This window comes from Bidens hawaiensis, unplaced genomic scaffold (assembly GCF_021521415.1).
Source record: "Bidens hawaiensis isolate Kalapana, Puna unplaced genomic scaffold, B.hawaiensis_p1.1 tig00000512_1, whole genome shotgun sequence".
NCBI lineage: Eukaryota > Viridiplantae > Streptophyta > Magnoliopsida > Asterales > Asteraceae > Bidens > Bidens hawaiensis.
In genome coordinates, this window is record NW_027491033.1 from 4942094 (window position 1) to 4967679 (window position 25586).

Sequence of the window (25586 nt, forward strand, 5' to 3'; positions counted from 1 at the left end):
ATCGGTATTAGCAATACCCGGGTCAGGTTCGGGTCCTGGTATTTGCTTGAAAAACCATACCTTGTGTACTAGGTTCGGGTTGGGTATTGAACCGAGTCTTCAATACCCGGGTATTTGAATATCTTATTTCCGGGTATTGAAAAAACTCGTTTTCCGGCTATTTGAATACCCTATTTTCAGGTATTAAAAAAACCCATTTTCTACATAGATAGTTCCGGTCCTTTCGGATAAAATAAAAGCACTAAATCTTCTTCAATGAAGTTGATCGTCTTCATTTAGTCTCTCGGGTCCTAAGTTCTAATCGTCTTTTCAAAAAGTCTTCGACTCGAACCTCTCGACATGATTTCACATATTGATTCAAAATCGTTATTGAATCTAACCTCAATATGAACCACAATGGACGCAACGAGCTTTCGCTGGGCCGGACAACATTTGACATAACTCGAAATGAACCCAAATTGATGATAATCGAGTTGTAGAACTAAAAACAGTGCCAACAGAAGAGGAATAAGTGTTGTGACTAAAACCAAATGTCAACCAACTATTTTGTACTACTTATGGTGTAGAAAACTAGAGATACATTAAAAGCATATTAATGGTCAAAATTCAAAAAGGACACTAACCGCTATTTTTGAGTGGTATTGGAGGTTTTTTTTTTTTTTTTTTTTTTTGGAAAGATGTTGCTCTAAACAATAATATATTGCCCCAAAAAATCCGTTGGAGAATGGAAGATCATCTATAGGTGCACAAACATTAATACCCGGGTATGAAAAAAACCTAATTTGGGTATGCAAAAAACCCGGTTTCGGGTATAACTAGAACAAGGTTTCGGCTATTATTGGGTTTAGATCAAGTTTGGGTTCTGGTTTCAGCATTGAAAGTCATACCCTATCCGTACCTTACGGGTAGGGTCGGGTTCGGGTTTGGGTATTAAAAACCCGGGTTTAAAAAAATCCGATTCCGGCCTTTTTTTTGGCCCGGTTACGAATTCGGGTTTTCTGTGCACCTCTAGACTGATTGTTTAGTCTCAAAGAGTTCAAGTTTGGCTCATTTTTTAAATAATTCTAGAAAGCTAAAAGGCTCAAACTTGGCTTGTTACAAAATTTTCATACTTGCGATAGGCACATAAACAAATATTATATCATGTACTTATACAATAACTATTGTATTACCTGGCGCGTTGCGTCAGGCATGTCGGTAAAACTTAGACGGTGGTAAAATTCAAGCGTTAAGCCGATAATCGACGTGAATTCGGTCGGTTTTGGTGACGTGCGTTGTTGTACCGGAATTAAAACCACATATATAACAAAATTTTCTAAAAATTGAGGTGGACCAATGTGGTGGCGTCGGTCGGTAAAACGTTGGTAAAACCTGACCGTTGTCGATCCGGACATTTAGGCGGTGAGTCACGAAAATTCGGCCGGTTTCCGTCACATTCGTTATGATACCGGAACTAAAAAACAAAAAAATAATGACGCTCGGTCGGTTTTCATTACGTTCGTTATGACGGCGGAACTAAATAACAAAGCAAAATTTGCAGACTAGTTCGGTGACGCCAAGTGGCTCAATAGGGCACTTGCAGCACCAAACTTATTATTTAAGTTGATGGTTTTATTAAAAAAATAGGTTAATCAACTGCCATGTGATCAATATTTCTGATATCAACTATACAACGTATTGTTATTGGCTACTTAAGCTACTATTCGAGTCAGATTTTGTTTTATGGTTTACGACTCTATTAATTTTAGTTACATTATTTGGATTTCTCTTTCATAACTTTAATAATCTTTCAAAAACATCACCTAAACAAAGATCCATTCAAATATTAACTTTTTGACAAATATAAATTCATCTCAGGCTATTTTGTCCAAATTTGACAAAGACATAGTTAATTTGATATTATTTTATTTACTTGTCGCGTCTATATGGAATCATTGACGTACATTATTACTTGTATTTCATTGCATGTTAAAAAAATACAAGCTATAGTTTGAAAATGAACTGAATCAAATTGTTTCCTTGACTGACTTTAGAATGGAACCGAATCAACCTGAACTTGAACATAATTCAAATATGTTTTTTCCAAATCGAATTCGGATTCAATTCAAAATTTTAATATTCGAATAACTCTACTCGACTAACTCTAAAATTGATTCGTTGAACACCATTAAGTTAAAGCTTGTTAACGAATAATATAAATGCATATACTGTTATTTTGAAAAAAAATAAGAACAAAATCACCAAATCCTATTTTCAAATTATAAACTTATACTTCTATAAACATATTAATAAAAGAAAAAAAAAGTACTACTGTAATATTTTTCTTCACTATCTAGTATCTCCATTCTTGATTTTGCTACTAATTGTAAAAAGAAAGAAACAGAGGATCTTGAAATTGAAACGAATTGACGGAATTCGATCGAATAAACGATATGGGCATCCAAGATTTCAAGTTTTAACAAATACCATATCGTAGATTTGATTCTTGGTTCAATGATGAATTGGGTTTGGTCCGGATGGGACTAATCGTTTCGCAATGCCGTATCTTGGATCGATTTCTTCTTGCTGTGGGTGGTTTGGTGGTAGTGGCGGGAAAGGTGGGCCAGGTGGCATGCAACGGTGGAGTGGGGTGGTGGTGGTGATGGTGCAATGTTGAGTATGGTGATGGATGGAAGTTATTGGGAATATTCCGGTGATGAAGAGGTGGAGGAGTAGTAGCGGTAAGAGGATATTCCGGTGAATGGTTTTCATATTTGTAAGTTTTGTTGGAGGGAGATGATGAATGATGAATGTGAAAATAATAAAATAGGAGGTATTTATAAGTAACGATGAATATGTATTGGGTTTAAATTGGGATTTGTTATTTGAGTAATTTATGTTTATCATGTTAGTGTTTGAGTATAGTAAGGAATTTAAATTGTTTACTTTGATTTGATATATTTTATAAATTGTTAGAGATGATAACATCATAACACGATTCAAAATTAAATTCGAATTGGTAATTCAAATTTGTTTTGGTTGAGTTTTGATTTGTAGAATTGTAGTACAACTAAAACAATGAACATAACTCTTAAATTTTTAATTTGTACGGTGTATATATAAACAACATAAGATGCTCTGTTTTGGTTGAATTTAGATTTTTTTAGTACAATTAAAAAAGAACATAACTATATAAACACATTGGCATATTGAAAATACGTATTGTTCAAAATCCATCAAAATCCTTTTAATATTAATCATCTTTATGTAACATGACATTTTCAACATCCATCCACATCAAACAAAATCCACATGTATGAGTAGAAGAGGTGTACATATCAGGTATTAAAAAAACGCGGGTTCGAATATGAAATACAACTAATATTGACGATCATAAAGGGTCTGATATTTATAACTAAACTAGGTCTATCCATAACAACTAGTTTTATACTTGTCCGGTGGACGGGCTGTTTAATATCATAATGACAAAACTACCTTTGTTTGCGTTCTAAATCAAAAACAATATTTGTTTAAGATAAAAGTAATATTTACAAAATGAGGTAATATAACTGGTCTTTTAATAATAACTAAGATAACAAATCACACATACATTGAACCTAAATTAAAAAACAGAATGGTAACAAAAGCTTTTGTAAGAGAAGATTTATTTTTCTTATAAAATAAATAATATAAATTACAATACAAGAGTACATATTACATAAACATAAAATAATAATGTAACATGATTCAAACCATTATCTGGCAATTGATTAACAAAGCTCTACATGCTACCGTGCTGCTTGTTTTGAGCTTACAAGAACCGGGCATTCTTTGAATTATGTCTTTTGTTTTATTAAACAAACCAGCTTGTTTGTTCAAAGAATTAATATGTTTGTTCCTACTATATGTTACCTGCTTCAATCGTACCCCATATGAATTGTGAACTTGGCACGTTCATAAGCTATACAACATTCTAACTGGCCGTTTTTGTACTTGGTCATCACAACCTCAAGTTCCACCCCACATATAAAATTTATGAAATTGACAAAAGAAAATTAACAAACATGTGTCAATACAGAATGCATATAAGTATCCTTAAATAGTTAAATAATAAAAGCTTTAAAATGGTTAAAGGGGAATACAAGGAACCTGTACTTCACCCTTCGCAGCAAGTTATTGCTTCAAAAGATTACCACTGTAAGTTACCTATTTGACTCTTTATACAAGTCAAAAACCAAGTTGACTTGTTCATAAGTAAACATGTTAAATTCTATTATCATCATAGCACCTTGCTAGAAATCATAATCATAAGCATCATCAAATCACATCACCTTGAATTCAAGCTACGAAACTGAAACTTTACCACCATATAAACGACAGGCTGCAATGGTGGTGCGAGGAGGGGAAATGGACAAATAATTTCACCTTTCATTTACAAAATACTTTAAGTGATGATTAATTCTCAATTCAATATGAAGCCGTGCATTTAACAGATTAAAAACATCCAAATACACCCTAGCTTACCTTAGGTGGACGTTACTTCAATTTGCAGAACTGGTGATTAGGGCCAGAACTCATCAATGAAAATAACCTTCGCTTCCAAAAGCATTTTTTGTAGTTTTAAGGGTCCAGATTTCATTTCAAATTGATCTAACGGTGATAGTTCATTAAAAAGTTGGGAACAATAGAATATAATATTATAATTTGATAAAGCCAACTCCATCTTCCATGCTTCCCCCAACCAGTGATCTGCAGTTCATTTTCTAATCTGACCAAGAAGTATATTGTAGCAATCACTAGAACAGACCTTACTCTTGCAGTTAATAAGGCCTGCCAATTCATGGATTATGTTCTTAGAATAGGAGAACAACCAAACTACATTAGTTGAAGAAAATACGTCTAGAAACTTTGGTTTCAAATATGAGTTTGTAAGAATTTAAAAACAATTCTACAATGGATGAAGCAACTACTGAATAACATTAAATTAAATTCCATTCCTTGCCTGAATACAAGACAGCTGTTGTCAAAATTGCTAAAACACTCTCATATTGGCAGAAACCGTTACGATTTCAGCTTTGATGTTATATGAAAATGGATCATTGTGAACTATGCCTCTTCGTCCACACACCTCGGGCATTTACATATAAAACCATAATCTGCAAGCAATGCTCGTCTCTCTTCCAATTCAAGATCTTCATCTATGTATGATATGGTAACCTGCAACGCAAAATCACATTTGTGTTAAACAATCAAATAAAATAGACATCCTTGAGTGAAATGTGAATTATATTATCAACATGGAGTAAAAAGATTGGGAAATTGGAGGTCCAATGTTAAAAGCCTAATAAATTTTTCTTTCTTTGTCATAGGCTAGCAAGTACCTAAAAATAATAATAATAATAATAATAATAATAATAATAATAATAATAATAGCAATTATCTTTACCATGTGTTAGCAAGTACCTAACAAAATTTTCTTAGGCCCATTAATACTAACCAACTTATTCTTGCAAGACTATAGATGCTTATTGTAGACCCTCCTATAGCATAGCAAAACTCCTTCCCCTTTCATTACGTAACATGCAGTCGTTTAGTTACCAATTGAAGTCTCTTTTAAAAGTTTCACTTTATAGTTGAAAGATAAAATTGCCCCTAAAGATAACTTCTCCAATATGATTTAGGTGCTTATGCTTTCAATTCGACATTTCGTCACGTTATATTTGGTTTTTTTTATAAATCCATTTGTAAGTGAGGGTTATAATTACTGTTTTGACTGATAATAAAACATTTTCATTAAGCAATATACTCCTAAAAATATTGAATTTCAAAAAGAAAAAGAAGTAAACAGATATTTGGAATGAGGAATAATAACATCACCTCTTCTCCCTTTTTGATGGGTTTAGTTGCAATTATGGTTGCTTGTCCATCTCTGTCCTGCAAGTGCAACAAATTAAGAATATTAAATATGTTTGAGAAGATTTACTGAAATAAGATAAATATTAAAATTATAAAAGAAGTACCTCTTCTCGTTTAAAAGCCTTAGCATTCGGACAACATGAATGATTCATACAACTCTGAAGAGGGAAAAATGCCGTACCTACCAAGAAAACAAATAATTACAAAAACTATAATTAAAATAACAGTAATAATATAGCTTTTGTAATCATATTTGACACACCAACTATAAAGTGTTTTTGATTAACTGATATTACCATCACAACAAACTGAATAGTCCTCTCCAAGAGCATCAAGAAAAGGTTGTGTTATTTCATCAACTTTTTTCTGCCAAAGGCATAAACAAAAGGATATATAATCATGCAAAATAGAATTTGATATTATTAATTTAAAAAATTCAAACACCTTTTCAGCTTCTGGTAGATCATCTATGTACAAAAAGTAATCCTCCACTGGGGATGCTACAACCAAATCACTGTCACAAGCGAAAGGTTTATTCATACATGAATATATAACATTTTGATATAAATTATGGGTTAAATAACTTACAGGTTATTTAGCTCAAAAATGCCAATAATATTCCCATATATTTTCAAGGAGAACACTTGAAAGGATTAAGGAAAACACTGAATAATATGTGGTGTTTCAAAAGTAAAAGCTTGCAACATGTTTATTGCTTAAAAAAAGTGAGAGTTAGATGATTGTATGAATATATAAGATTAAGCATGTGTCAGGTCAGGGATACATGGCAAACATTCTTCATCCAGTATTGCCGCCTTCAAGAGCTCCAGTGACTAGAAAAGTCAAACTAATGGTCAGCCAACATTAAAGATGATGATGATGATGATGATGATAATAATAATATCAAGTAAACATGTGATGTATGTTGCTAATTGATTGATCATCCACTTCAGTATCAGGTGTTTTCGCTTATCAATTAATACGGTTCATAAGTCGTCAAAAGTGCATTCAAATAATTTCTCAAAGTGAATACCATTTTCACTTTAAAAGTGATGTTTTGAACAGATGTACTAATTGGTATGCTTGAATTTAGAAAAATGTATTAACAAACCAAATATTATTCAGAATATATTTATAGCGAACCTCAAATGCCAACTGTTTTATTTGCATTCTAAATGAAGCTTCATCAGAAACATCAACATCATCTGGCAAAACAATGCAATCCCACCACCTATATATACACAACTTTATAAGTTATTGCATAATTCCCAAGTGTAAAAAAGGAAAATAAGTATCATGTACCTCCTCTTGTATCCCATTAATATAGGCTTCCAAGCCTTCAAAAGAAGACTAAAATTGTGATTACCTAAACCATCAGAAAGTTTATTTTTCTCTCTGTCTTTATCTTTATTACTTGCTGCTTTCAACTTCTTGTATTTTAAAACCGTACAAGAAATCGCCTGCAAATGAAACCCAAAGAATTCAATAATTTGTCACTCATATGCAATAAATAAGTTTATGTACATTAGATTGCCTGCCATAGTAGTTCTTTTGATTATAAATGAACACACACATACATACATATATATAGGGAGAGGCCCATTACAAAAACGCTAAATTATTGCGAGAACAAAAAAGAACAGACTTAAAATGTTTTTTTATCAGTGGTTCATATTTTTTAAAACTTTTACTTCTTACATACAAATGTCTACATTATGTATAGAAAAAACCATTAAACTAATTTGTTCATATGTTTTTTTATTCATTTTTAAGCCCTTACCTGCACATGTGATGTGTTGGAAATATAACCTACACATGATTTGCATGTGTGTAGCTTTTATAAATAAAAGACTTCTGCTTATATTTTTTTTAGATTATTAGAAGTGAATAAAAACTTTTTAAGATAAAAAAAAATGAATGATTCATTTTGTTCTTCCTGTTCTCGCAAGAAACTGTGTCCTGCCTAGAACCCTCCCTTGACAACCAATCATTTTATTTGTTTAATATTATTTAAGGGTAGTTATGTCATTTATTATATGTAATTTTGTGATTACACACACGTAATTACAAATTTACATATGTGTAATAACCAATTTCCATATATTTGTAATAACTAATAACCAATTTACATATATTTAATCATAAAATTGCACACATCAAATGACAAAACTAACCTCAAATATATTATATATATATAACACAAATAAATAAAATGAATTTGCAAAAATGCGATAGACTTTGAGAAGGAACTTACCTTGGCAGCAAGGATGAAAATATCATTCGTCTCTGATACGAAATAATGATAGAAAGAAATAAAAAACTTAGAAATCAAGGAGAAGAAGGAAAACATAGGACAAAATATGTGTACAAATGGTTAATTATGTTACACCCTTACCATTAGCATGTTGTATGAACTTTGAAAGTGCTTTACTGCTTAATGATTTGGATCCCTCTCCAGTACAAAGTAAAGAATGACAAGCATCCCAATCAGCGTCTGCACATGATTTGCTACAAATAAGTGGAATCTAATTAGCTCATCTTTAAAACAGCCTATTACTTGCAAAAACTTGAGTTTAAAGTTAATCGGGCAAATGATCCAACATGAACAATTAAACGAACAGATATTTCTCGCTCATTTCCGTTTGTTAAGAAAATGAGTGTGTTCTTGTTAGCTCGTGCTCATTTGTTAATAACATAATGAATGGTTCACAAAAACAAACGAGCAACATTTACATAACTTAACATAGATGAACGAAGATAACGAGCGAACAACAATTAAAGGTAAAGGTGAGCATTGGGCTGTAAATATTTATTAAAAGTAAACTACATAGTAACATGTGATATATTAATTTCATATTACTAGGCTAAATTGTAATGAGCCAAATACATAAAATGAATGTATAACAAACAAAGTAAATTAACAAGCATAAATGAAGTAAACGAATTAACATAACGCACATTGACCCATTTTTTCAGATAAGTGATATTTCATATTTTCATCAACTTCGATTGATTATTTTTAAAGAAATAAAGACATGAATGTATGATGATGTAACTAACTGATAATGAAAATAAGACCAAATCAAGTTACCAACTCACCTACAATAATAAACTTCTTTACATCCACCAGGGCAATTTATAACCGCAGGCAATGGAAACTTCTTTGAATGAGGCAATTCTAATCTTTCACTCATTAATAATTCTAATTTTTCATTAAAGCAAGCATCTTTTGAACTGCCTAAATTCTGCAGATACAATTTTCTTCCAATTTGAACTTCTATTGACCCGATAAAACGGAAGCAGCAACCACATACAAGACAATCTATCTGCAGCAAAGTAATAAAAAGGTAATGAAAATGAATAAATCATAAATGGTTGAATATTAAAACTGAACCACCTTATTTGAAGAATGCTGCATACCAACCAGCATTTGGTCCTTCAAAACAAGGTCCTCTTCTTCAAAGTCCATGTCAGCAAAAACACCTGTATGCTTAAATAGTTAAATATAAACACCCTTTGCTTATTAACAGTACCTAATGCTTATTAACCGAGCGGCTCGGTTCGTTTGCACCCTTAAATATAATGTTCAGTTGCATGCTCATTATGTTAGACGGAATTAACATAAAAGAAAGTTATAAACATCACGAAGTAGCTGGAATTGAATCACAAGTGAGGAAGATTGAGATTAATTGATAATAATCATTTGTAATAATTTGAGATTAATTTCCCTACATGTGACAAGATTGATGACATCTGTACCCTAAAATTAAAAAAAAATGACATTTTTTGTCTCTGAGGCAATACATCAAACACCTGGTGTGCAAAAGATTGATATAAACACCCTTTGCTTATTAACTGTACTAGACATTAAGACGCACACAAATAATGAAATGGGTTGTTTCTAAACAGTATTAAGTTGCCTAAAAGGCATAAAAAGATTACCTTTTCCATGGTCGTTGGTGGGTTTGACTTGAATTCCTTGAAACTGTTTACGTGTCGTAAGCTCATCAAAATACTCCTGAACTTGTAGAGGTGAAGGTGGTTCGAGTAGAAGCGAGATTTGCTGGGTGAACTGAGCATCTATGGGGCAAACCACCTCCATTACCAATAAGCTACTGCTTCTGTAATGCCTTGTTTGGGTTTTGGAGGCTCCAAGGGTTTAAGTTTTTGTTACACTAGTCGCCCCTTCCGAATATTAATTATTATTATAATTAAAATATAAACAAGCCTAATTTTTTCAAACAAAAGTTATTGACTCCGATCTAGGCTTGTAGCTTCTACAAGATTATCAGTTCGGATTCCTATTTCATCCTGTGTTAGGTTATAAAGTTTTGTTTTTGTGACGGCACAGTCAATTGCCGGCATGGTTTGTAAGGGAAGTGGACCCGGTTAAGAGGGCATAGTCTGATTCGAGTGGGACATTGGGGCTCACCAAATTTCGAGTATAGTAGCCTAAATACAAGAAAGACGGCGTTATAACTCCGAGCACGAGCCATGTAATTGTAAGCTTTACCTTTCTTGAACTTAAGGTACTACCACACAAGCTTGATGTCACGTATCAAATATTTAAAGATCGAAATACTTGTATTGTGCTTAACGCTTGAATTTGCTAGGCTCGTCTTGGACTTCAGTGAGCCCGACCTCAGCGAGAAAGGAAGTGTACATACCTAGTTGCGTTTGCTCGACGAACGCATCGCTGGTAAGGAGTTGTTGTCACTTGTTTGATGAGTCCAAGGCATGACGAAACAAGCAAACCCCAATTATAAACGGACCGATTAGCTGTCCTTTAGGCGTCACAAAGAGTGAGTGACATTGAGCTCATTTAAGTTCTCCTCAAAATATAAAAATAATCATAATAAACAAGCTGAATCCCGAGTTTCAAAAACCAACTCAATAGCCAAACTCGAACTTTAGCTTTCGTAAGTCAAAACGAGCCGACCCAAACCCGCAACCATGACAAACTATTTATCTTGTTAAAACTGATCCCTTAAGGAACCAAAATGGAATCACTCTGCAACCTCTTCCTACCTTCTTCTTCTTCAACCATTCATCTCCACCCGTTCCCGCCAAACCCACTAACCATTCAAACCCACCCCACTTTCAAAATCAAATCTTTCACACAAATCCAATCTCAGTTCCAAACACCCACATCAAAAACCCGCCGAAAACAACCAAAATTCGAAGAAAAACACGCATTCCCAGCATCCATACCACTCCACACCAAGAACCCTAATGCCATTTACAAAGACATTCAAAGATTCGCCAAGCAAAACAAGCTCAAAGAGGCTTTAACCATACTCGATTACTTAGACAAACGTGGGGTTCCTGTAAACACAACCACATTCTCTGAACTCATTGCTTCAGTGGTTCGACTGAAATCGTTGTCTATTGGGAAAATAATTCACACCCACATCCGAATCAACGGGCTTGAGAATAATGAGTATTTGAAAACAAAGCTTGTGAATATGTACACTGTGTGTCAGTCTGTGGAAGATGCACACCAGGTGTTCGATGAAATGCCGACGAGAAGTGTTTACCCTTGGAATGCTTTACTTAGAGGTTATGTTATTATGGGTGGGAAGAAGTATCAGGAAACACTTAAGACGTTTTCGTTAATGCAGGAATTAGGGGTTGAGTTGAACGTTTATACGTTTTCGTGTTTGATTAAAAGTTTGGGTGGCGCGTCGGAGCTTTTCCAAGGTTTGAAGACACACGGGTTGTTGATTAAGAACGGGTTGATTGATGATTTGATTGTAACCACTTGTTTGATTGATATGTAAAAGTGTGGGAAAACGAGACTTGCACATCAAGTGTTTGATGAAATTAGTGCGGGTCAAAGAGATGTGGTGTTATGGGGAGCCATGATTGCCGGTTTTGCACACAATCGGCTGCAGATCGAAGCACTTGAGTATCTAAGATGGATGGTGAAAGACAAAATACGCCCAAATTCGGTTATTATAACCACAATCCTTCCTGTTATTAGTCATGTTAAGTCCAGAAAACTTGGTCAAGAGGTTCATGCTTATGTGATCAAAACAAAAGAATACTCAAAACAGCTGTTTATTCAGTCGGGTTTGATTGATATGTATTGCAAATGTGGCGACATGGGGTCGGGTAGAAAAGTATTTACGGGTCAACAGAAAGGAATGCGATATCTTGGACCGCGCTTATGTCGGGATATGCTGCAAATGGTAGGCTTGAACAGGCGTTAAGGTCAATCGTTTGGATGCAACAGGAACGGTTTAAACCCGATGTTGTCACGATTAACACGGTTATCCCCGTTATTGAAAAGCTTAAAAGTTTAAAACATGGTAAAGAAGTTCATTGTTTTGCTGTTAAGAATAATTTTATACATCAAGTGTCTATAACTACATCATTGATGATGATGTATGCAAAATGTGGTTGTTACAGTTATTCCGTTAAACTGTTTGATAATCTAGACCGTAAAAACGTGATTTCTTGGACGGCTATGATCGAATCATATGTTGAAAACGGGTGTTTTGAAGAAGCGATGGGTGTTTTTCGGTCAATGGTGTGGTCAAAGCACCGCCCAGATTCGGTTACAATTTCAAGAATGTTGAGTGTGTGTGGTGAGATTAACGCGTTGAAGCTCGGTCGGGAGATTCACGGGCAGGTTTTGAAGAAAGATTTGGGGTCGGTTCCGTTTGTGTGTTCGGGGATCGTGAGGTTTTACGGGTCTTGTGGTGATGTAAGCAAGGCAGTGAGGGCTTTTGGGATGATTAATGTGAAGGTAACGATGACGTGGACCGCAGTTATTGAGGCGTATGGGTGTAATGCTCGGTATCAAGAGGCGGTTGATCTTTTTTATGAGATGATTAGACGCGAGTTTGTTCCAAATCGATTTACGTTTAAAGTGGTTTTGGGTGTTTGTGAGGAGGGTGGGTTTGTAGATGAAGGCTGTAAAGTGTTTGATTTGATGTTAAAAAGGTATAAGTCGGAAGTTAATGAAGAACATTATTCGAGTATTGTTAGACTCTTGACTAGCGCTGGTCGGACAGATGAAGCTGAAAGGTTTAGCCGATTGATGTCATGTTCATAGGATTTTGTTTATTTTACAGTTGTATAATTTGATATTGTTGTTAGTTACTATTTGATACTTATAAAAAATGTATACAAACGAGCTAATTCACCGAGTGACAAAAGTTGGCTCGAGTCGAATAGAAACAGGTTAAGTTACCTGGTTAACAGGTTGAACCCGAGTACCCGACAAGAGTAAGAAAATTGTGTCACATTCATGAAGAGCATGAAAGCAACATATGTATTGGCAGGTTGACATCATCCGTTTAATCCAAGTACGAAATTAGTTAAGGTTTTTTTTTGCATACTAAGGTTTTTTTATAAGTAATTATGTTAATGTTTAAACTTCATCAATTATATTTTGAATCTTTAAATTTTGACATAAAATAAAGTACAAAAAGCAGTTTTAAGTTATTTACATAAAACACATTTTGAAAAAATAAACGATTAAAACAAGTCAACCCATAGGCCACGACCCATCGGGTTGACACAAACACGACCCGAGCCATATAAATTAAACCTAAACATATAAATTTCATGTTACATTCATGCTGCGCCATCTGCGCACTTAAAATCTTTAATAACTGATTAGTGTGTAAATATTAACTAATTCAACGAAATTGACTTTATTTTCGTTTAACCATACATTTGGCGAATGGAGATATTTATACGGATTGACACCTAATACTTTTTTAATCAAATCCATTTAACATGTTTATAATAATATATATATCAAGAAATGGTAATAAATAGTTAAGCAGAACTACTGAACACACATCATCTCTCATGTATTATACTTATACATTGGAGCTGCACAGCTAAAAGAGAGAGATACATATTTGCATCATTGACTCCCAAAAGTCAAACGCCAAAGAACTGTTCCAATGATGAAGAACTGAAAACATTAGAAGCAATCCGTTCGGTTTCGATTGGTGAAATGTGAAGCTGACATTTGATGAACCTCTGTCATTAACAAATACAACAATCATGTTAGAAAGAACAGCAAATGCATATATCAATCAGCATGTTGACTTTTGAAAGTCAAACCTTATATTAATAAGAACCAAACAGTTTCTACCCTTACTACATGTATAGTCTATTGGTATGATTATATTTATTAAAACTGGAAATGTAAATGTAGTGGGCTGACTTTCAAAAGTAAAAAGTGGACAGGATTTAATAAAACAAATAATATACCGCTAATTGAAAATTAATTTCGTGATTTGAATCTATATGCCAATCTGGTTCCAATTGCCGAACAAAAGAAGTCCGTCCAATATCTGTGCTACAAAAGAGTACCTGCAACAAAATTACAATAATAATTATTCTCCAAACAAGGGTAATTTGGACACTTTACAGTTGATTATATAATAGTACTGTTTGACCTTATCTTTGACCAAGCCACCAGACGTGAAAACCCCAGCATTTTCCAATGCTGTTAAAACCCTCTTCTGCAACAACAATTAGTTCATGAGAAAATAGAGAATTAATAATAATTGAATAAAGGGTAAAAACGTGACATACTTCACTTTCATCATCCAGAACGGTTTCCATGAGATAAAGATCACATAATTTGGTCATCTCCAGTAGAATCTCCAAAACAGAGTATCTAACAGTTGCTTGATTCTACCACAGTACCACACACAAAAATTAAAGATGATGACAATAATTAGGCTTGTAAAAAAACACGAATCGAGAATGTTCGTGTTCGATTGTTTAACTTTAACCGAGCAAACGATTAATTGATCAAACATGAATGGTGTTTTCTTGTTCATGTTCGTTTGTTAAGAAAATGACCATGTTCGTGTTCTTTCGCTAACAGTATAAACAAATGGTTCGCGAACGTAAATGAATGAACATAACTAAAAGCTAAGACAATGCGTTGAACTAAAAGTTAATAAAACAAAAGCTTTTAAAACTAGACTAAGCTGTAATAGGCCAAAAAAAAATTAAATGAAAACGAACATAAATGAAAGGTGAACAAATGAACACACACGAAATTAAATGAACAAACGTAAGCAAGTGGCTTTTGCAGCCATCTCCACTTTGGTGGGATGGTAAAGGCTTTGGCCTTTGGGTGAGAGGTCCGGGGTTCGATTCCTGGCAATGGTTGTATATTGAAAATAGTAGGAGGAAAGCATTAACATTCAAAAAAAAAAAGTGGCTTTTGCAGCCTCTCTATCCCCATGGATAGAGGTTAGATTTGCCTACATCCCACCCTACCAATAGCTATTGCTATTTGTGGGATTTATTGGGTACGACTGTTGTTGTTGTTGTTGTTGTTGTTGAAAGCATAGTCACATGGATCGCGGTACGTTCCGTACGTGGTACGAGAACTGGTACGCGGTTTGTGCATTTCTAAAATTCGGTACGAGGGGGGGTAGGTTCATTTGGAACGCCAATTCGGTACGTGATACGGTGTACCGTATAATCTGGTACATCGTATCTGAATAACACTACATATTATATATTTTATAAATAATAAAAAACCATAATATATATAGATATATATAATATGTATATATATATTAAATAAATATTTAATATTATATTTAATAACACTTAACAATCAATTTAATTAGTTTAAATTTAAATAGACAGCATGATAAAGACAAAGTAATACGTTCAATGATGCTTTAAAATATTAGTTAATTTTCAGTCTATTTGGCTTCCCATATACGTTTCCTTCACCAATTACGATGTATATTAGGCTGAGGGGTGCGGAGCGCGAGAAAGGGCGCAAGAGGCGAGACGCTCGCGCCCCGGGGCGCGAGGACCACACCACCGAGGCGCGAGAGGGGCGCGAGCGCGGAAAAAGAGGCGGGCGCGGGTGGGGTAGCGGCTGGGGGGAGCGTGAAAGATGTCTGGGAATGCGTGAAAAGAGCCGTTGGGCTCGTTTTTTATTAAAAAAAAAAAATTTAACAACTCTATATAATTACATACATTGCAACCAATATCAAACCAAACCAACACCCGATTTTTTCTCTATATTCAACCTATATCAAACCCAAACCAACACCAATATCACATACCAATATCACATACCACACCCAAAACCCAGAATCACCCCATCTTCCAAACCTTTTTTTAAAAACATGGCTGGAAATTGGTACCCAAACCTAGATTCAGATTACAGTTACGAGGATTTATGGTCGGCATCGGACCAAGCGATGTTTTATTCGGGGTCGCAACAACCATCCGGCTTTCAACCATCCAACATACAACCGTCTCCTAACTTTGTAGTTCCGGAGACACAAGAACCAGAAGGTGAAGCTGCGGGACAAAGAAGACGCGTCCACCGGAAAAAACAAATTGCAACGGACGGGTCGGGTTCGGCTTCGACCGGAAGGACGAAACGGAAAATCACTCCGTGGTCATCAGATGAGAAGGAAGCCCTGTGTCGGGCTTGGATAGTCACTTCTGAGGATCGGCGTTGCGGTAATTGTTTTAACGTTTTTAAAAATGATTTTTAATAAAAAAGTTAAATAAAAAAGTTAAATGACTTACAAATTTATTTATGCATTTTGCAGCGGACTACCAAAAGAGCAAGGTCTTTTGGACAAAGGTTAGGGAGACGTTCTATTCGCTCGTTGGGAGTACAGAGCGGACCGCCGATATGATTTCGGGTCGGTGGACCGAAATCAGAAAATTTGTCGGCTTGTTTACTAATCTGTTCAACAGGAACGCCGGTCGTATGAGACCAAGTGGCAGTGACGATTTGGCGGTTTATAATTTCACTGTCGAAGAGTGGAGGCAGGAGTGCCTGCGGAGGTATGGGACGGTGAAGACGTGGGACGATGTAAAGGTGTGGGAGAGGTTGAGAAGGTGTTCTAAGTGGGTTGAGCTGGTGGCGCCGGACGTTGATGCGGAAGTAGGGCCGAAACGGACTAAAACTAGTTCGTCTGGAGCGTACAGCACTTCCGCCGGGTCGGATTGCCGGGTTGGATTCGACCTAAACGTTGCGGGGGAGGAAACGTCTTCACCGCCGAGAAGGCGGCCATTGGGAAGGGACGCCAGGGGGGAAAAACCGGCTGAGGGGGAAGCCGTAAACATCAACGATCTTGTTGAATCCCTCAATAAATTCAACAAAACCATGGAGGTGGTCTCTAATGACAAAAAGGAAAAAAAAGAATGAGAGATTTGGAATTCCTTACAAGAGACTTCAGTAACCTAAATCCGGTCGACCAAATGCTGATGGAAAAACAAAAGGAACGTATCCGGAAGAGGTTGATCGAAGAAGACCAAGCCGAAGAATAAGAATAATGTTTTTTTTTAGTACTTTAATTTTTTTTTAGATATTAATGTGTTTTTTTAATTAATGTGTGTTTTTTTAAATAATTTATGAGTTTTTTTAATAATACGTTTTTTTAATACATTTATAAAAAAATAAAAAAAAAACCACTCGCGCCCCCTCTCGCGCCCCTCCACACCATGCCCCGGGGCGCGAGCACCACTACCAACACCCATCTTATCAAGTTTCTCTCTCTGCCACACGTCACAATATTGTTGGCTGGCGCCCCCACTCGCGCCCCCTCTCGCGCCCCCCACACCCCTCAGCCTTATGAAACTATTTATTTAACCAATGCATATTAAAAGCAACTCATCTTAAAAAATCAAAGTCACCACCGGAAAAATTGAAAACACCGTCGGAAAATGCGAAGCCACTTCCGGAACGCGATCTTTAACGTTCACAAACGGCGATATCGTTCACCGGGAACGCGAATCGGATTAAAGTAGAACAATTCGTGCAACAATTGAGAACTTTCAATTCCACCGATCCGGATCGCGCACCATCGGCGATCGGTACGATTTTGTACCCGTTTCCGGTACGGGCGATCCGGAATGAAGATCGCGGGTGATTCTACGTTTCCTGTGACTATGGTTGAAAGTAAGTGAATGTTCATGAACATATATGAACGAATGAGACATGTCTTCACGTTCGTTCGTTTAACTAAACATACAAACTTCTCTGTTTGATTTTATTAACGAACTACCAGCCGAATGGTTCACGAACTGCTAACTGGACGTTCAGTCATTACAGGCCTAAGTGCCTAACAACAATATTCAGAATGAAAAAATGTAAGAAATTAACCACAACCTGAAGCTCCTCTGGAGTGCTTTCCTCAAGTATAATACCAAGCAACCGACAAGTTACCTTCACCAGAAAGAATAACAAACTTTTATGGTTTACTTTTACATTTAGAACACAATCAATAAGATAAATATGAATAGTCATATACAATATTGATATACCTTCCTTCCATCAGTTAACCTTTGTCTGATTATTTGTCCCAAAGTGGGCTGCAAAAAAAGTAGTAAAATTACTAAAATAGTAACACGAACCGATTCAAACATCTGTTTTAAAAAAAATGTACTTCACCTTTACATGTTGTAACGACTCGTTGATAACAGTTGGTGTTGAGTCTTCAATTCTAGATGGTAAATTATTTGCATTTGGTTGACTGTTGTTGACTCCAGAATTTGGTGGTGTGGAAGTTTGAACTTTGCGTTGTCTTCTTTGAGGACCGCTAGGGGCCCACAACAGTCTACATGTAAAGATTAAAGCAGCAACAAGAACCCCTAAACTCCAAATAGATGGTAAATCCTGTAACCAATTATATTGCTTTAACACGTGTTTTTTTGTTGTTGTACAAGTAACAATCCAAAAAATTATAACGAGATAAACATATCACATTAAGATACTTGTTATAGTCTTTTTATACTATTTATTATATTGTTGATAAGATCTTTCTAGAAGTAAAGTATAATTGTACAAACAAAGAACTGCAGAAAGGTATCAAAATTCTCTTTTTCAAATCTTGTAATTTCAAGTTTAAAGCAAGATATATGATACTTGTAATAACATTATTTCATTTTGATAACTAATAATTCAATCTACAATAATTTTTCGAATAAAACTTGCATCGTAGATAGCAGTCAGAGTCAGTACGCTTTCTATTCTCTTTATATTATATATGAAAATAGATAAGAAAGGAGGGCTCACTTTTGATCCACAAACATGATTAGAATCATCAAGTAATGTATATGAGATAACAACCGAGAGCAAAATTTCATTTTAACACGTAAAGTACATATGATCTGAAAATATGATACTTCGTAAGATTATCCGGTCATTGGTAAAGCTGTAATGAACAAAAATAACATGATAGCAAAATGATTATGTTAACTTCAACAAGTAGAAAAACTTTCCTCAATGGCTCACATGTAGTTAGCCTCAGACGATTGCTGTGCCACTCATGCGATAATAATAATAATAATAATAATAACAATAATAATAATAATAATAATAATAATAGCAACAACAATGATTATAAACACTGAAATGTTATGTCTCGAATACAAGCTCATCTAGTCAGTGTTGTAAAAATCGGGACTAGTCGGCGATTAATCGTTACTCGGCCGGTGACTGATTAAATTTTGGGTATATATAAATTATATATAAAATGGTGTGTATATGTATATAAAACTAAAAATTATATATAAATATTCCAGTCCGATTAATCCCGACTAATCCAATCCCTAGTCTCATCTCGATTTCTACAGCACTGCATCTAGTTCATTTCTTTCACTATTTGTTTGTTTTCTAAATGATGCAAACATAATACATACATACATATGATATTCAAGGAGATGATGGCATTGACTAACCTTGATGATAAGTATATTAACAAAAATAATGATCTTCAATTAGAAACTAAGTAACTTAAAAAATAATTTGTTTATATAATAATAATTCATATACAGATTGAAAGAAACATAAACAAACCCTAATAATTTATTGCCCTAATCAAAGTGCAATTATCTTCACAAACATCAAACTTCCACCAACAGCAAACCCAGATTTCAATTGAGCTACAAACTAAATAAACATAATCAAGATCAAACACTGAAACAACCCAATAGAGGAAATTAAGAAAGTGGCACCTGGGTGTTTAATAATTCGGATAATTTGGCGGATACAAATGACCCGATTCTCTTGATGAGCTGTGAAAAGTCGTCGTCTTTCAAGTAATCATCCATGGATATATTAAACAACAATACCAAATTTTTATGCTTTATTTAATTATAGATCCGTTTGTATATGATTCTTGAGCGATAGATTTGAAGGCGGAGGATGGATCTTGACGTCAACAAGGGGGTTAATTGATATCGACGATATGGCAAAAGAGTCCTTTATGTTTGTAATTTGCAAAATGGTTTGTCCTTTTCTTTTTCTTGTTAAATCCAGTCATGTGCACCTCATGTGATGGTAATTTAGTCTTTTTACCCCCGAGTGTAATTGACTTAAAAATTTTGGTATTTGAATCAATAAACATTTTTTTCTTTTTAACCGTCATCTTTATCCCCCAAGCATTCATAAACACCACAACCACCCACCGTCACTATCAGCCACCATCATCATCATTTCAGAAACCCTCTTGTCGTCGGCATTTTTCGACGAGAGAAACGAAAAAATCCATCCACCATTCCACTACCTTCCTTTTCTCTCTTTTCCAAAACCAACGTCACCAACCAACCACTACCACCACCTTGACCTCCACCACCGTCACCCACCTCTGCTATCAACCACCACCACCACCACCGCACCTCCACACAAGACCAACAAAACAACTGCATCTTCACCACCTGGAACCCTAATTTTACATCGAAGCTCATGATTTTTGGTCAATGCCATAGAATCTCCGATTGATGAATGCCTCAAAGATTAGCAGCTGAAAACCGAGGTTCCTTTTTTGTTTGGAGGATTTCTGGTAATCTGAAAACCCTAGATCTATGTTATACATCCAGAAATTAGAAAAATCAAGATTAGATCTGAAAACCCTAGATCTATGTTGCGGCTGTTGAGAAGATGATGTAATCGAGTGTACAAATTATGTCAGTTATCGGGGTTGGAAACACATCTGTTAGCTCGATCGAATCAGCTAACCACCTCCAATACAGTCATCGATCTTCTTGTCGGAAAACCGGCTGTGGTGGTGATGATGATGTAGATGACGTGGAGGCAATCACGACGGGTCAGGTTGCAGGTGTTGGGTATATGGTAGAGGCGTGGTGGTTGATTTGGTGCGGTGGTGGCGATTAACATGATATCTGATGGATGTTAGTGGTGTGGTAGTGGTTTAAATAGAGAGAGAGAGAGTCATACATATATAAATCATTTTAGTTTTAACTTTTAAAAACAAAATAGCAAAATTAGTCAATTACACAAATAACCCCTGAGAGGGTAAAAAGACTAAATTGCCCTCACATGAGATGCACATGACTGGATTTAACGAGAAAAAGTAACCCTCGTTAGTGAAAAGTAGGAATCATGCAACGTTTTTTAAACATAAAGGATGTTTTCTGTCATTAAGTTTGCCAAAGGACGTCAATTGAAAAACCGTGTAAAATAAGAGACGTTTTTAGCCATTTTGTCATTGATATTCATGTATGATGAATTTTTATTTTTTTATCAGCCAAAGGGGGTTTAATTTTGACGCATGATGTCATTTTATAGTTGGGTAACTACGAAATTTTAGCCGAGGGTATTATAGATTTGGGGTCATTTTTTGTAATTATTATTACTGATTTGTTATAATATGGGGTAATGGAATAGGCGATGGATGGAATGAGCGAGATAATGGAATGAACGGGGTAGTGGAATTGATAATTACCATTCCATTGACATGTTTGGCTATTATGTGGGAATGACATGAATTATTAATTTTTATTTTTAGGTAGGCTAGAAAAAGTCGGAAAAATAAAAAATGGTAGTGAGTGACGGTGGGATAGTGGTGGTGAGCGGCGAGCAATAATGGTGGTGGTGGTGGGCAGCGGTGGCAGTGGCGATGGGCGAGAGCGATTGGTGGTGGTGATAGTGGGTGGTGGCGGCGTTGGTAATAGAAAGTAGCGGATGGCGGGCGGTAGTGATCGCCAGGAGCGATGATTGATGGTGGCGGTGGTGGGCGACAATGGTGGGGTGGTGGGTGGTTGGTGGTGGTGAACAACCATGGTAGGCGGTGGTGGGTGGTTGGTGGTGGTGTTGGGCGGCGGAGGCTGGTGGTGGTGGTGGCCGGCAGCGGCGGAGGCGATGGTGGATGGTGGCGGGCGACGGAGGCAGTGATGGGTGGTGGTGAGAGGACAACGGGTAGTAGTGGTGGAGGTGATATATTGTTAAAAGGGGATGAAATGAAAAAAAAACAAGAGGGTGAATGAAATAAATTTGGGGTGTTTTAGAGATAATGAAATAAACATGGTAATGAGTGATTCCATTCTATTAACCAACCAAACAATTTTTTTTCATTCCATCATAATGGTCCATTCCATTACGGCTCTCATTCATGCATATAAGACGCTATCTAAGTATTTCAAAAGGAATCATTCTAGAAAGATTCTCTTTACCCTTCCTCTCCAAATTTTTACCATAATTAGTTTTTATCCTAAAATTTGCTCTTCATGACATATTTTATTAAACCACATTCATATTGTATAAAATATAAATATAAGAATCCTCGTTCTCTTCTCTCATGTAATTAAAATCTCTTAACAATTAAGCCTTTGTGCATTATTCGCCTTTTAGTATTGTTCTTATGCTTTCTTTGCTTTCTATGTAGTTTGTTATTGTGTTCTTAACTTCCTCTTGATTCTTGAATATTTTGCGTATATACTCTCGTTATGATCATCATATTTTGTTAACAAAAAACTTAGTTTTGCTCTAAAGATTATAACGATTGTGTTATTCTAAGAAACTACATGTATATTTTCAAGGTATTGGATTAAAAGAAAAGCTTATCAAGTATATTGATTACTCAATAAAGACAACTCGAAATAGAAATGCCATATCATCAAAATTTGAATAAAGTTACAAGTAGATAAATTATAAAGCAAAAAAGATAGATCAAAACTCCAAGTCCAACAAGTCCACTAGCCTTCAACATAGTAGCAAGGGGCCAATGACCTAGCCTCTCTTGCAGGTAGCATCATACACAATCTCATTGTTAAGAAGTTGATCACTCCTTATCGAGCTATTGGGTGTCGGGGCTACAAATTATCCAATTGGGCCTATGAGTTCTCCAAGGGAGGGGGGAAGGAGTTCTCATCAGACGATACTAACTGATTGGGCTATAGCATGGGATGGAGGGATCAAAGGTACATCTAAATCTTCGAGTGCGATGTAGTGCTCCAAAGGTGGCATGCTAATAGGTGACCGTGGAGGAGTTGGCGGAATCGAAATACATGCTACAAAAGGGAAGTTAGTACATTTAATAGCACATAATTTCAAACTAAGGGACTCCTTGACATAGGTCAGTTACTAATTTAAGACGATCAAGGCTTTGATACCAATTTGTCACACTCCTCGCCCAATGACGGAAACGTCAGAGAGTATGTAGATTCTCACAAACTATTTTTTAGTTGACACTCTTATATTTCTTCCAGATAATGGAAATTAAGTGTTACAATATTTTTTGATGACTCACATAAAGGGGAAGATGAACCTATAAGAATTTAATTAAATTATATGTTATGTTTTGATATTATTTGAATATTTCTTGTTTGAAAACGTGTTTTTTTTAATAAAATTTTCTACATTTAATATTATATTATGCTCATGATTTCAATCTACATAACCCTTGTTGTTTCCGCCACCAGTCAAAGGGTGCGACAAATAGTACAAAGAAAAGTAAAAAACAAATAAAACGAACTTTACTATTTACCTTCCTAACATTATAAAAAAAAATTATTTATGAGAAAGTACTTTAGGATCATTGTATACATTATCTAAACTCGATGAGGTCCTAGGAGAGTCTTAGGCATCATCCCATCAACTAAAATATCGAGGCTAAATATCCTTAAGGATGGTGATTCCATCACGTACTCGTTATATTGCACTTCCTATTTCATCATCTACTAATTTTAACATATGATACCGATTTCCTTGAAGTCAAGTATACAAGTGGAACATTCTAAAGTTTATCAATGTCTTGCAATAACATTACGCGTGAAATGTATAAGTTATATAAAATTATCTAAATTTAAATTGGTTTTGAGCAATCCACAACTAACAATAGTTTAACTCCGTTAATGTGATGATGGATGACATACCTTGCCAAAAATTCATTATGTGGCATAAAAGTGGGCCCAATCCACACCCTTCATTCCTTCACCATACCACCATCACCATGGCAGCACCCCCACCACTACACCATAGTGATATGTAGTGATGGTGATGCCTTTGTAAGTTGTTGACTGCAAATATGACTTAAGTTGCGACAGCTAACAGCCAACTCGTTAATTGGCACTATTATTTATCAATAATTTATAGTTTAGATTATTTAAACCTAATTTACCTCAATAAAACCAATATATTTGGGTTAATCATACGCAAATTATTGGATTATGAAGAGAAAAACAAAACACATTTTTTTATCCACAACTAGGATTTTACCCGGCGCGTTGCGCCGGTCAAATTGGTAAAATCTGGGTGATGGACTGGAACTAAAACAAAAGGCGGTGGCTTTACGCGAATTTGGTCGGTTTCCTTCTCGTTCATTACGGTACCAGAACAAAAATAAAAAAGAAAATTGGCGCCCGATTGGTTTTCGTTATGTTCGTTATGGTACCGGAACTAAAAAAACAAATGGCATCAAAACTCTAGCATTGTCAGTCCCGAACGTTGATGAAGTGAGTTTACACGAATCCAATCTGTTCTGTTACGTAAACAAAAACTCTCGTTACATTCATTATGCTTACATTCGTTATGTTACTAGTACTTAAAAAGAAAATCAAAATTGTATGGATAAGTTTGGTGCCGCCATTTGGCTAGTGGCACCAAACTTCTCTTTTATATTATATAATAATGAGATGGAAAAATTATGGGAAAGTTCTTAAAATGGACATACTTAGGAAAGAGATTCCACTTTTGTCATTCAAATTTTAGAATTCCAAAAATGTCTATTTAACTCATATTTGACGATGTGTTAGGAAGTCTAACGTATCTTTGACGACATGTTTATAAAACACATCGTCAAAGATGCGTTAGACTTCCTAACATAGTGTTAAGGATGCGTTAGACTTCATAACACATCGTCAAAGATGGTTAGGTATCCAAACACACGGTCAACGGCGTGTTAGCATCTAAAACACATAGTCAAAGAGGTGTTACCCTTTTGTTTGTTTTCTTTTTAATATTATACTAATATAACTAATTCTATTTATATTTGTTTTTCTTATAACTTTTAATATATAATGTTTTATATTATTTTGAATATACTTATAGGACATGCTTATTTTTATCTATGTACCGATATAAATAAACTTGTTTAAACCCGAGTCGTGTCAAATTAATATCGAAATGTTCATAAAATTTGACCCTGAACGGTTTTAAATAAAATTTATGAAAGCATATAGATAAAAATAAGCATGTTTTATTGCTATATTCAAAATAATATAAAACTTTATATATTAAAAGTTCTAGAAAAACAAATATAAGTAGAATTAGTTATATTAATATAATATTAAAACGAAAACAAATAAGAGGCTAACACGTCATTGACCATGTGTTTGGATACTTAACGCATCTTTGACGATGTGTTAGGAAGTCTAACGCATCTTTGAGACTATGTGTTTTACAAACACGTCGTCAGAGATGTTTT

General features: G+C 35.2%; 2 protein-coding genes and 1 pseudogene across 2 annotated transcripts; 1 reads left to right on the top strand and 2 right to left on the bottom strand.

Annotated features, from left to right (window-relative positions):
• Positions 1-4934: 4934 nt before the first annotated feature.
• LOC143634624 (histone-lysine N-methyltransferase ATXR2-like) lies at positions 4935-10033 on the bottom strand. Its single transcript, XM_077102657.1, has 14 exons — positions 9838-10033; positions 9293-9378; positions 8995-9221; positions 8291-8403; positions 8150-8181; positions 7198-7355; positions 7039-7126; positions 6680-6728; positions 6484-6538; positions 6340-6409; positions 6192-6261; positions 6000-6076; positions 5857-5913; positions 4935-5196 (listed from the first exon to the last, which is right to left on the bottom strand). Exons 1-14 carry the CDS (start codon positions 9995-9997, stop codon positions 5086-5088), a joined length of 1353 nt encoding a protein of 450 aa, XP_076958772.1. The 5' UTR covers positions 9998-10033; the 3' UTR covers positions 4935-5085.
• On the top strand, positions 10022-13017 carry LOC143630562 (pentatricopeptide repeat-containing protein At1g71460, chloroplastic pseudogene; annotated as a pseudogene).
• A 670-nt stretch (positions 13018-13687) lies between these two features.
• Positions 13688-20080, bottom strand: LOC143634636 (peroxisome biogenesis protein 22-like). Its single transcript, XM_077102666.1, has 8 exons — positions 19879-20080; positions 18314-18538; positions 18187-18234; positions 18032-18088; positions 14458-14559; positions 14319-14384; positions 14131-14232; positions 13688-13896 (listed from the first exon to the last, which is right to left on the bottom strand). Exons 1-8 carry the CDS (start codon positions 19972-19974, stop codon positions 13795-13797), a joined length of 798 nt encoding a protein of 265 aa, XP_076958781.1. The 5' UTR covers positions 19975-20080; the 3' UTR covers positions 13688-13794.
• Positions 20081-25586: the final 5506 nt, after the last annotated feature.

What these genes read in the sequence shown, in the direction of transcription:
- LOC143634636 (XM_077102666.1), bottom strand. Translation starts at nt 19,974, where the DNA reads ATGGATGATTACTTGAAAGACGACGACTTTTCACAGCTCATCAAGAGA. An exon ending in TTCTGGATGATGAAAGTGAA is followed by an intron (nt 14,385 to 14,457) that starts GTATGTCACGTT and finishes TTGTTGTTGCAG; the next exon opens with AAGAGGGTTTTAACAGCATT. An exon ending in AAATTAATTTTCAATTAGCG is followed by an intron (nt 13,897 to 14,130) that starts GTATATTATTTG and finishes TGTTAATGACAG; the next exon opens with AGGTTCATCAAATGTCAGCT.
- LOC143634624 (XM_077102657.1), bottom strand. Translation starts at nt 9,997, where the DNA reads ATGGAGGTGGTTTGCCCCATAGATGCTCAGTTCACCCAGCAAATCTCG. An exon ending in TTTTCATCCTTGCTGCCAAG is followed by an intron (nt 7,356 to 8,149) that starts GTAAGTTCCTTC and finishes TTTCATTTGCAG; the next exon opens with GCGATTTCTTGTACGGTTTT. An exon ending in GGATGAAGAATGTTTGCCAT is followed by an intron (nt 6,539 to 6,679) that starts GTATCCCTGACC and finishes AATCCTTTCAAG; the next exon opens with TGTTCTCCTTGAAAATATAT.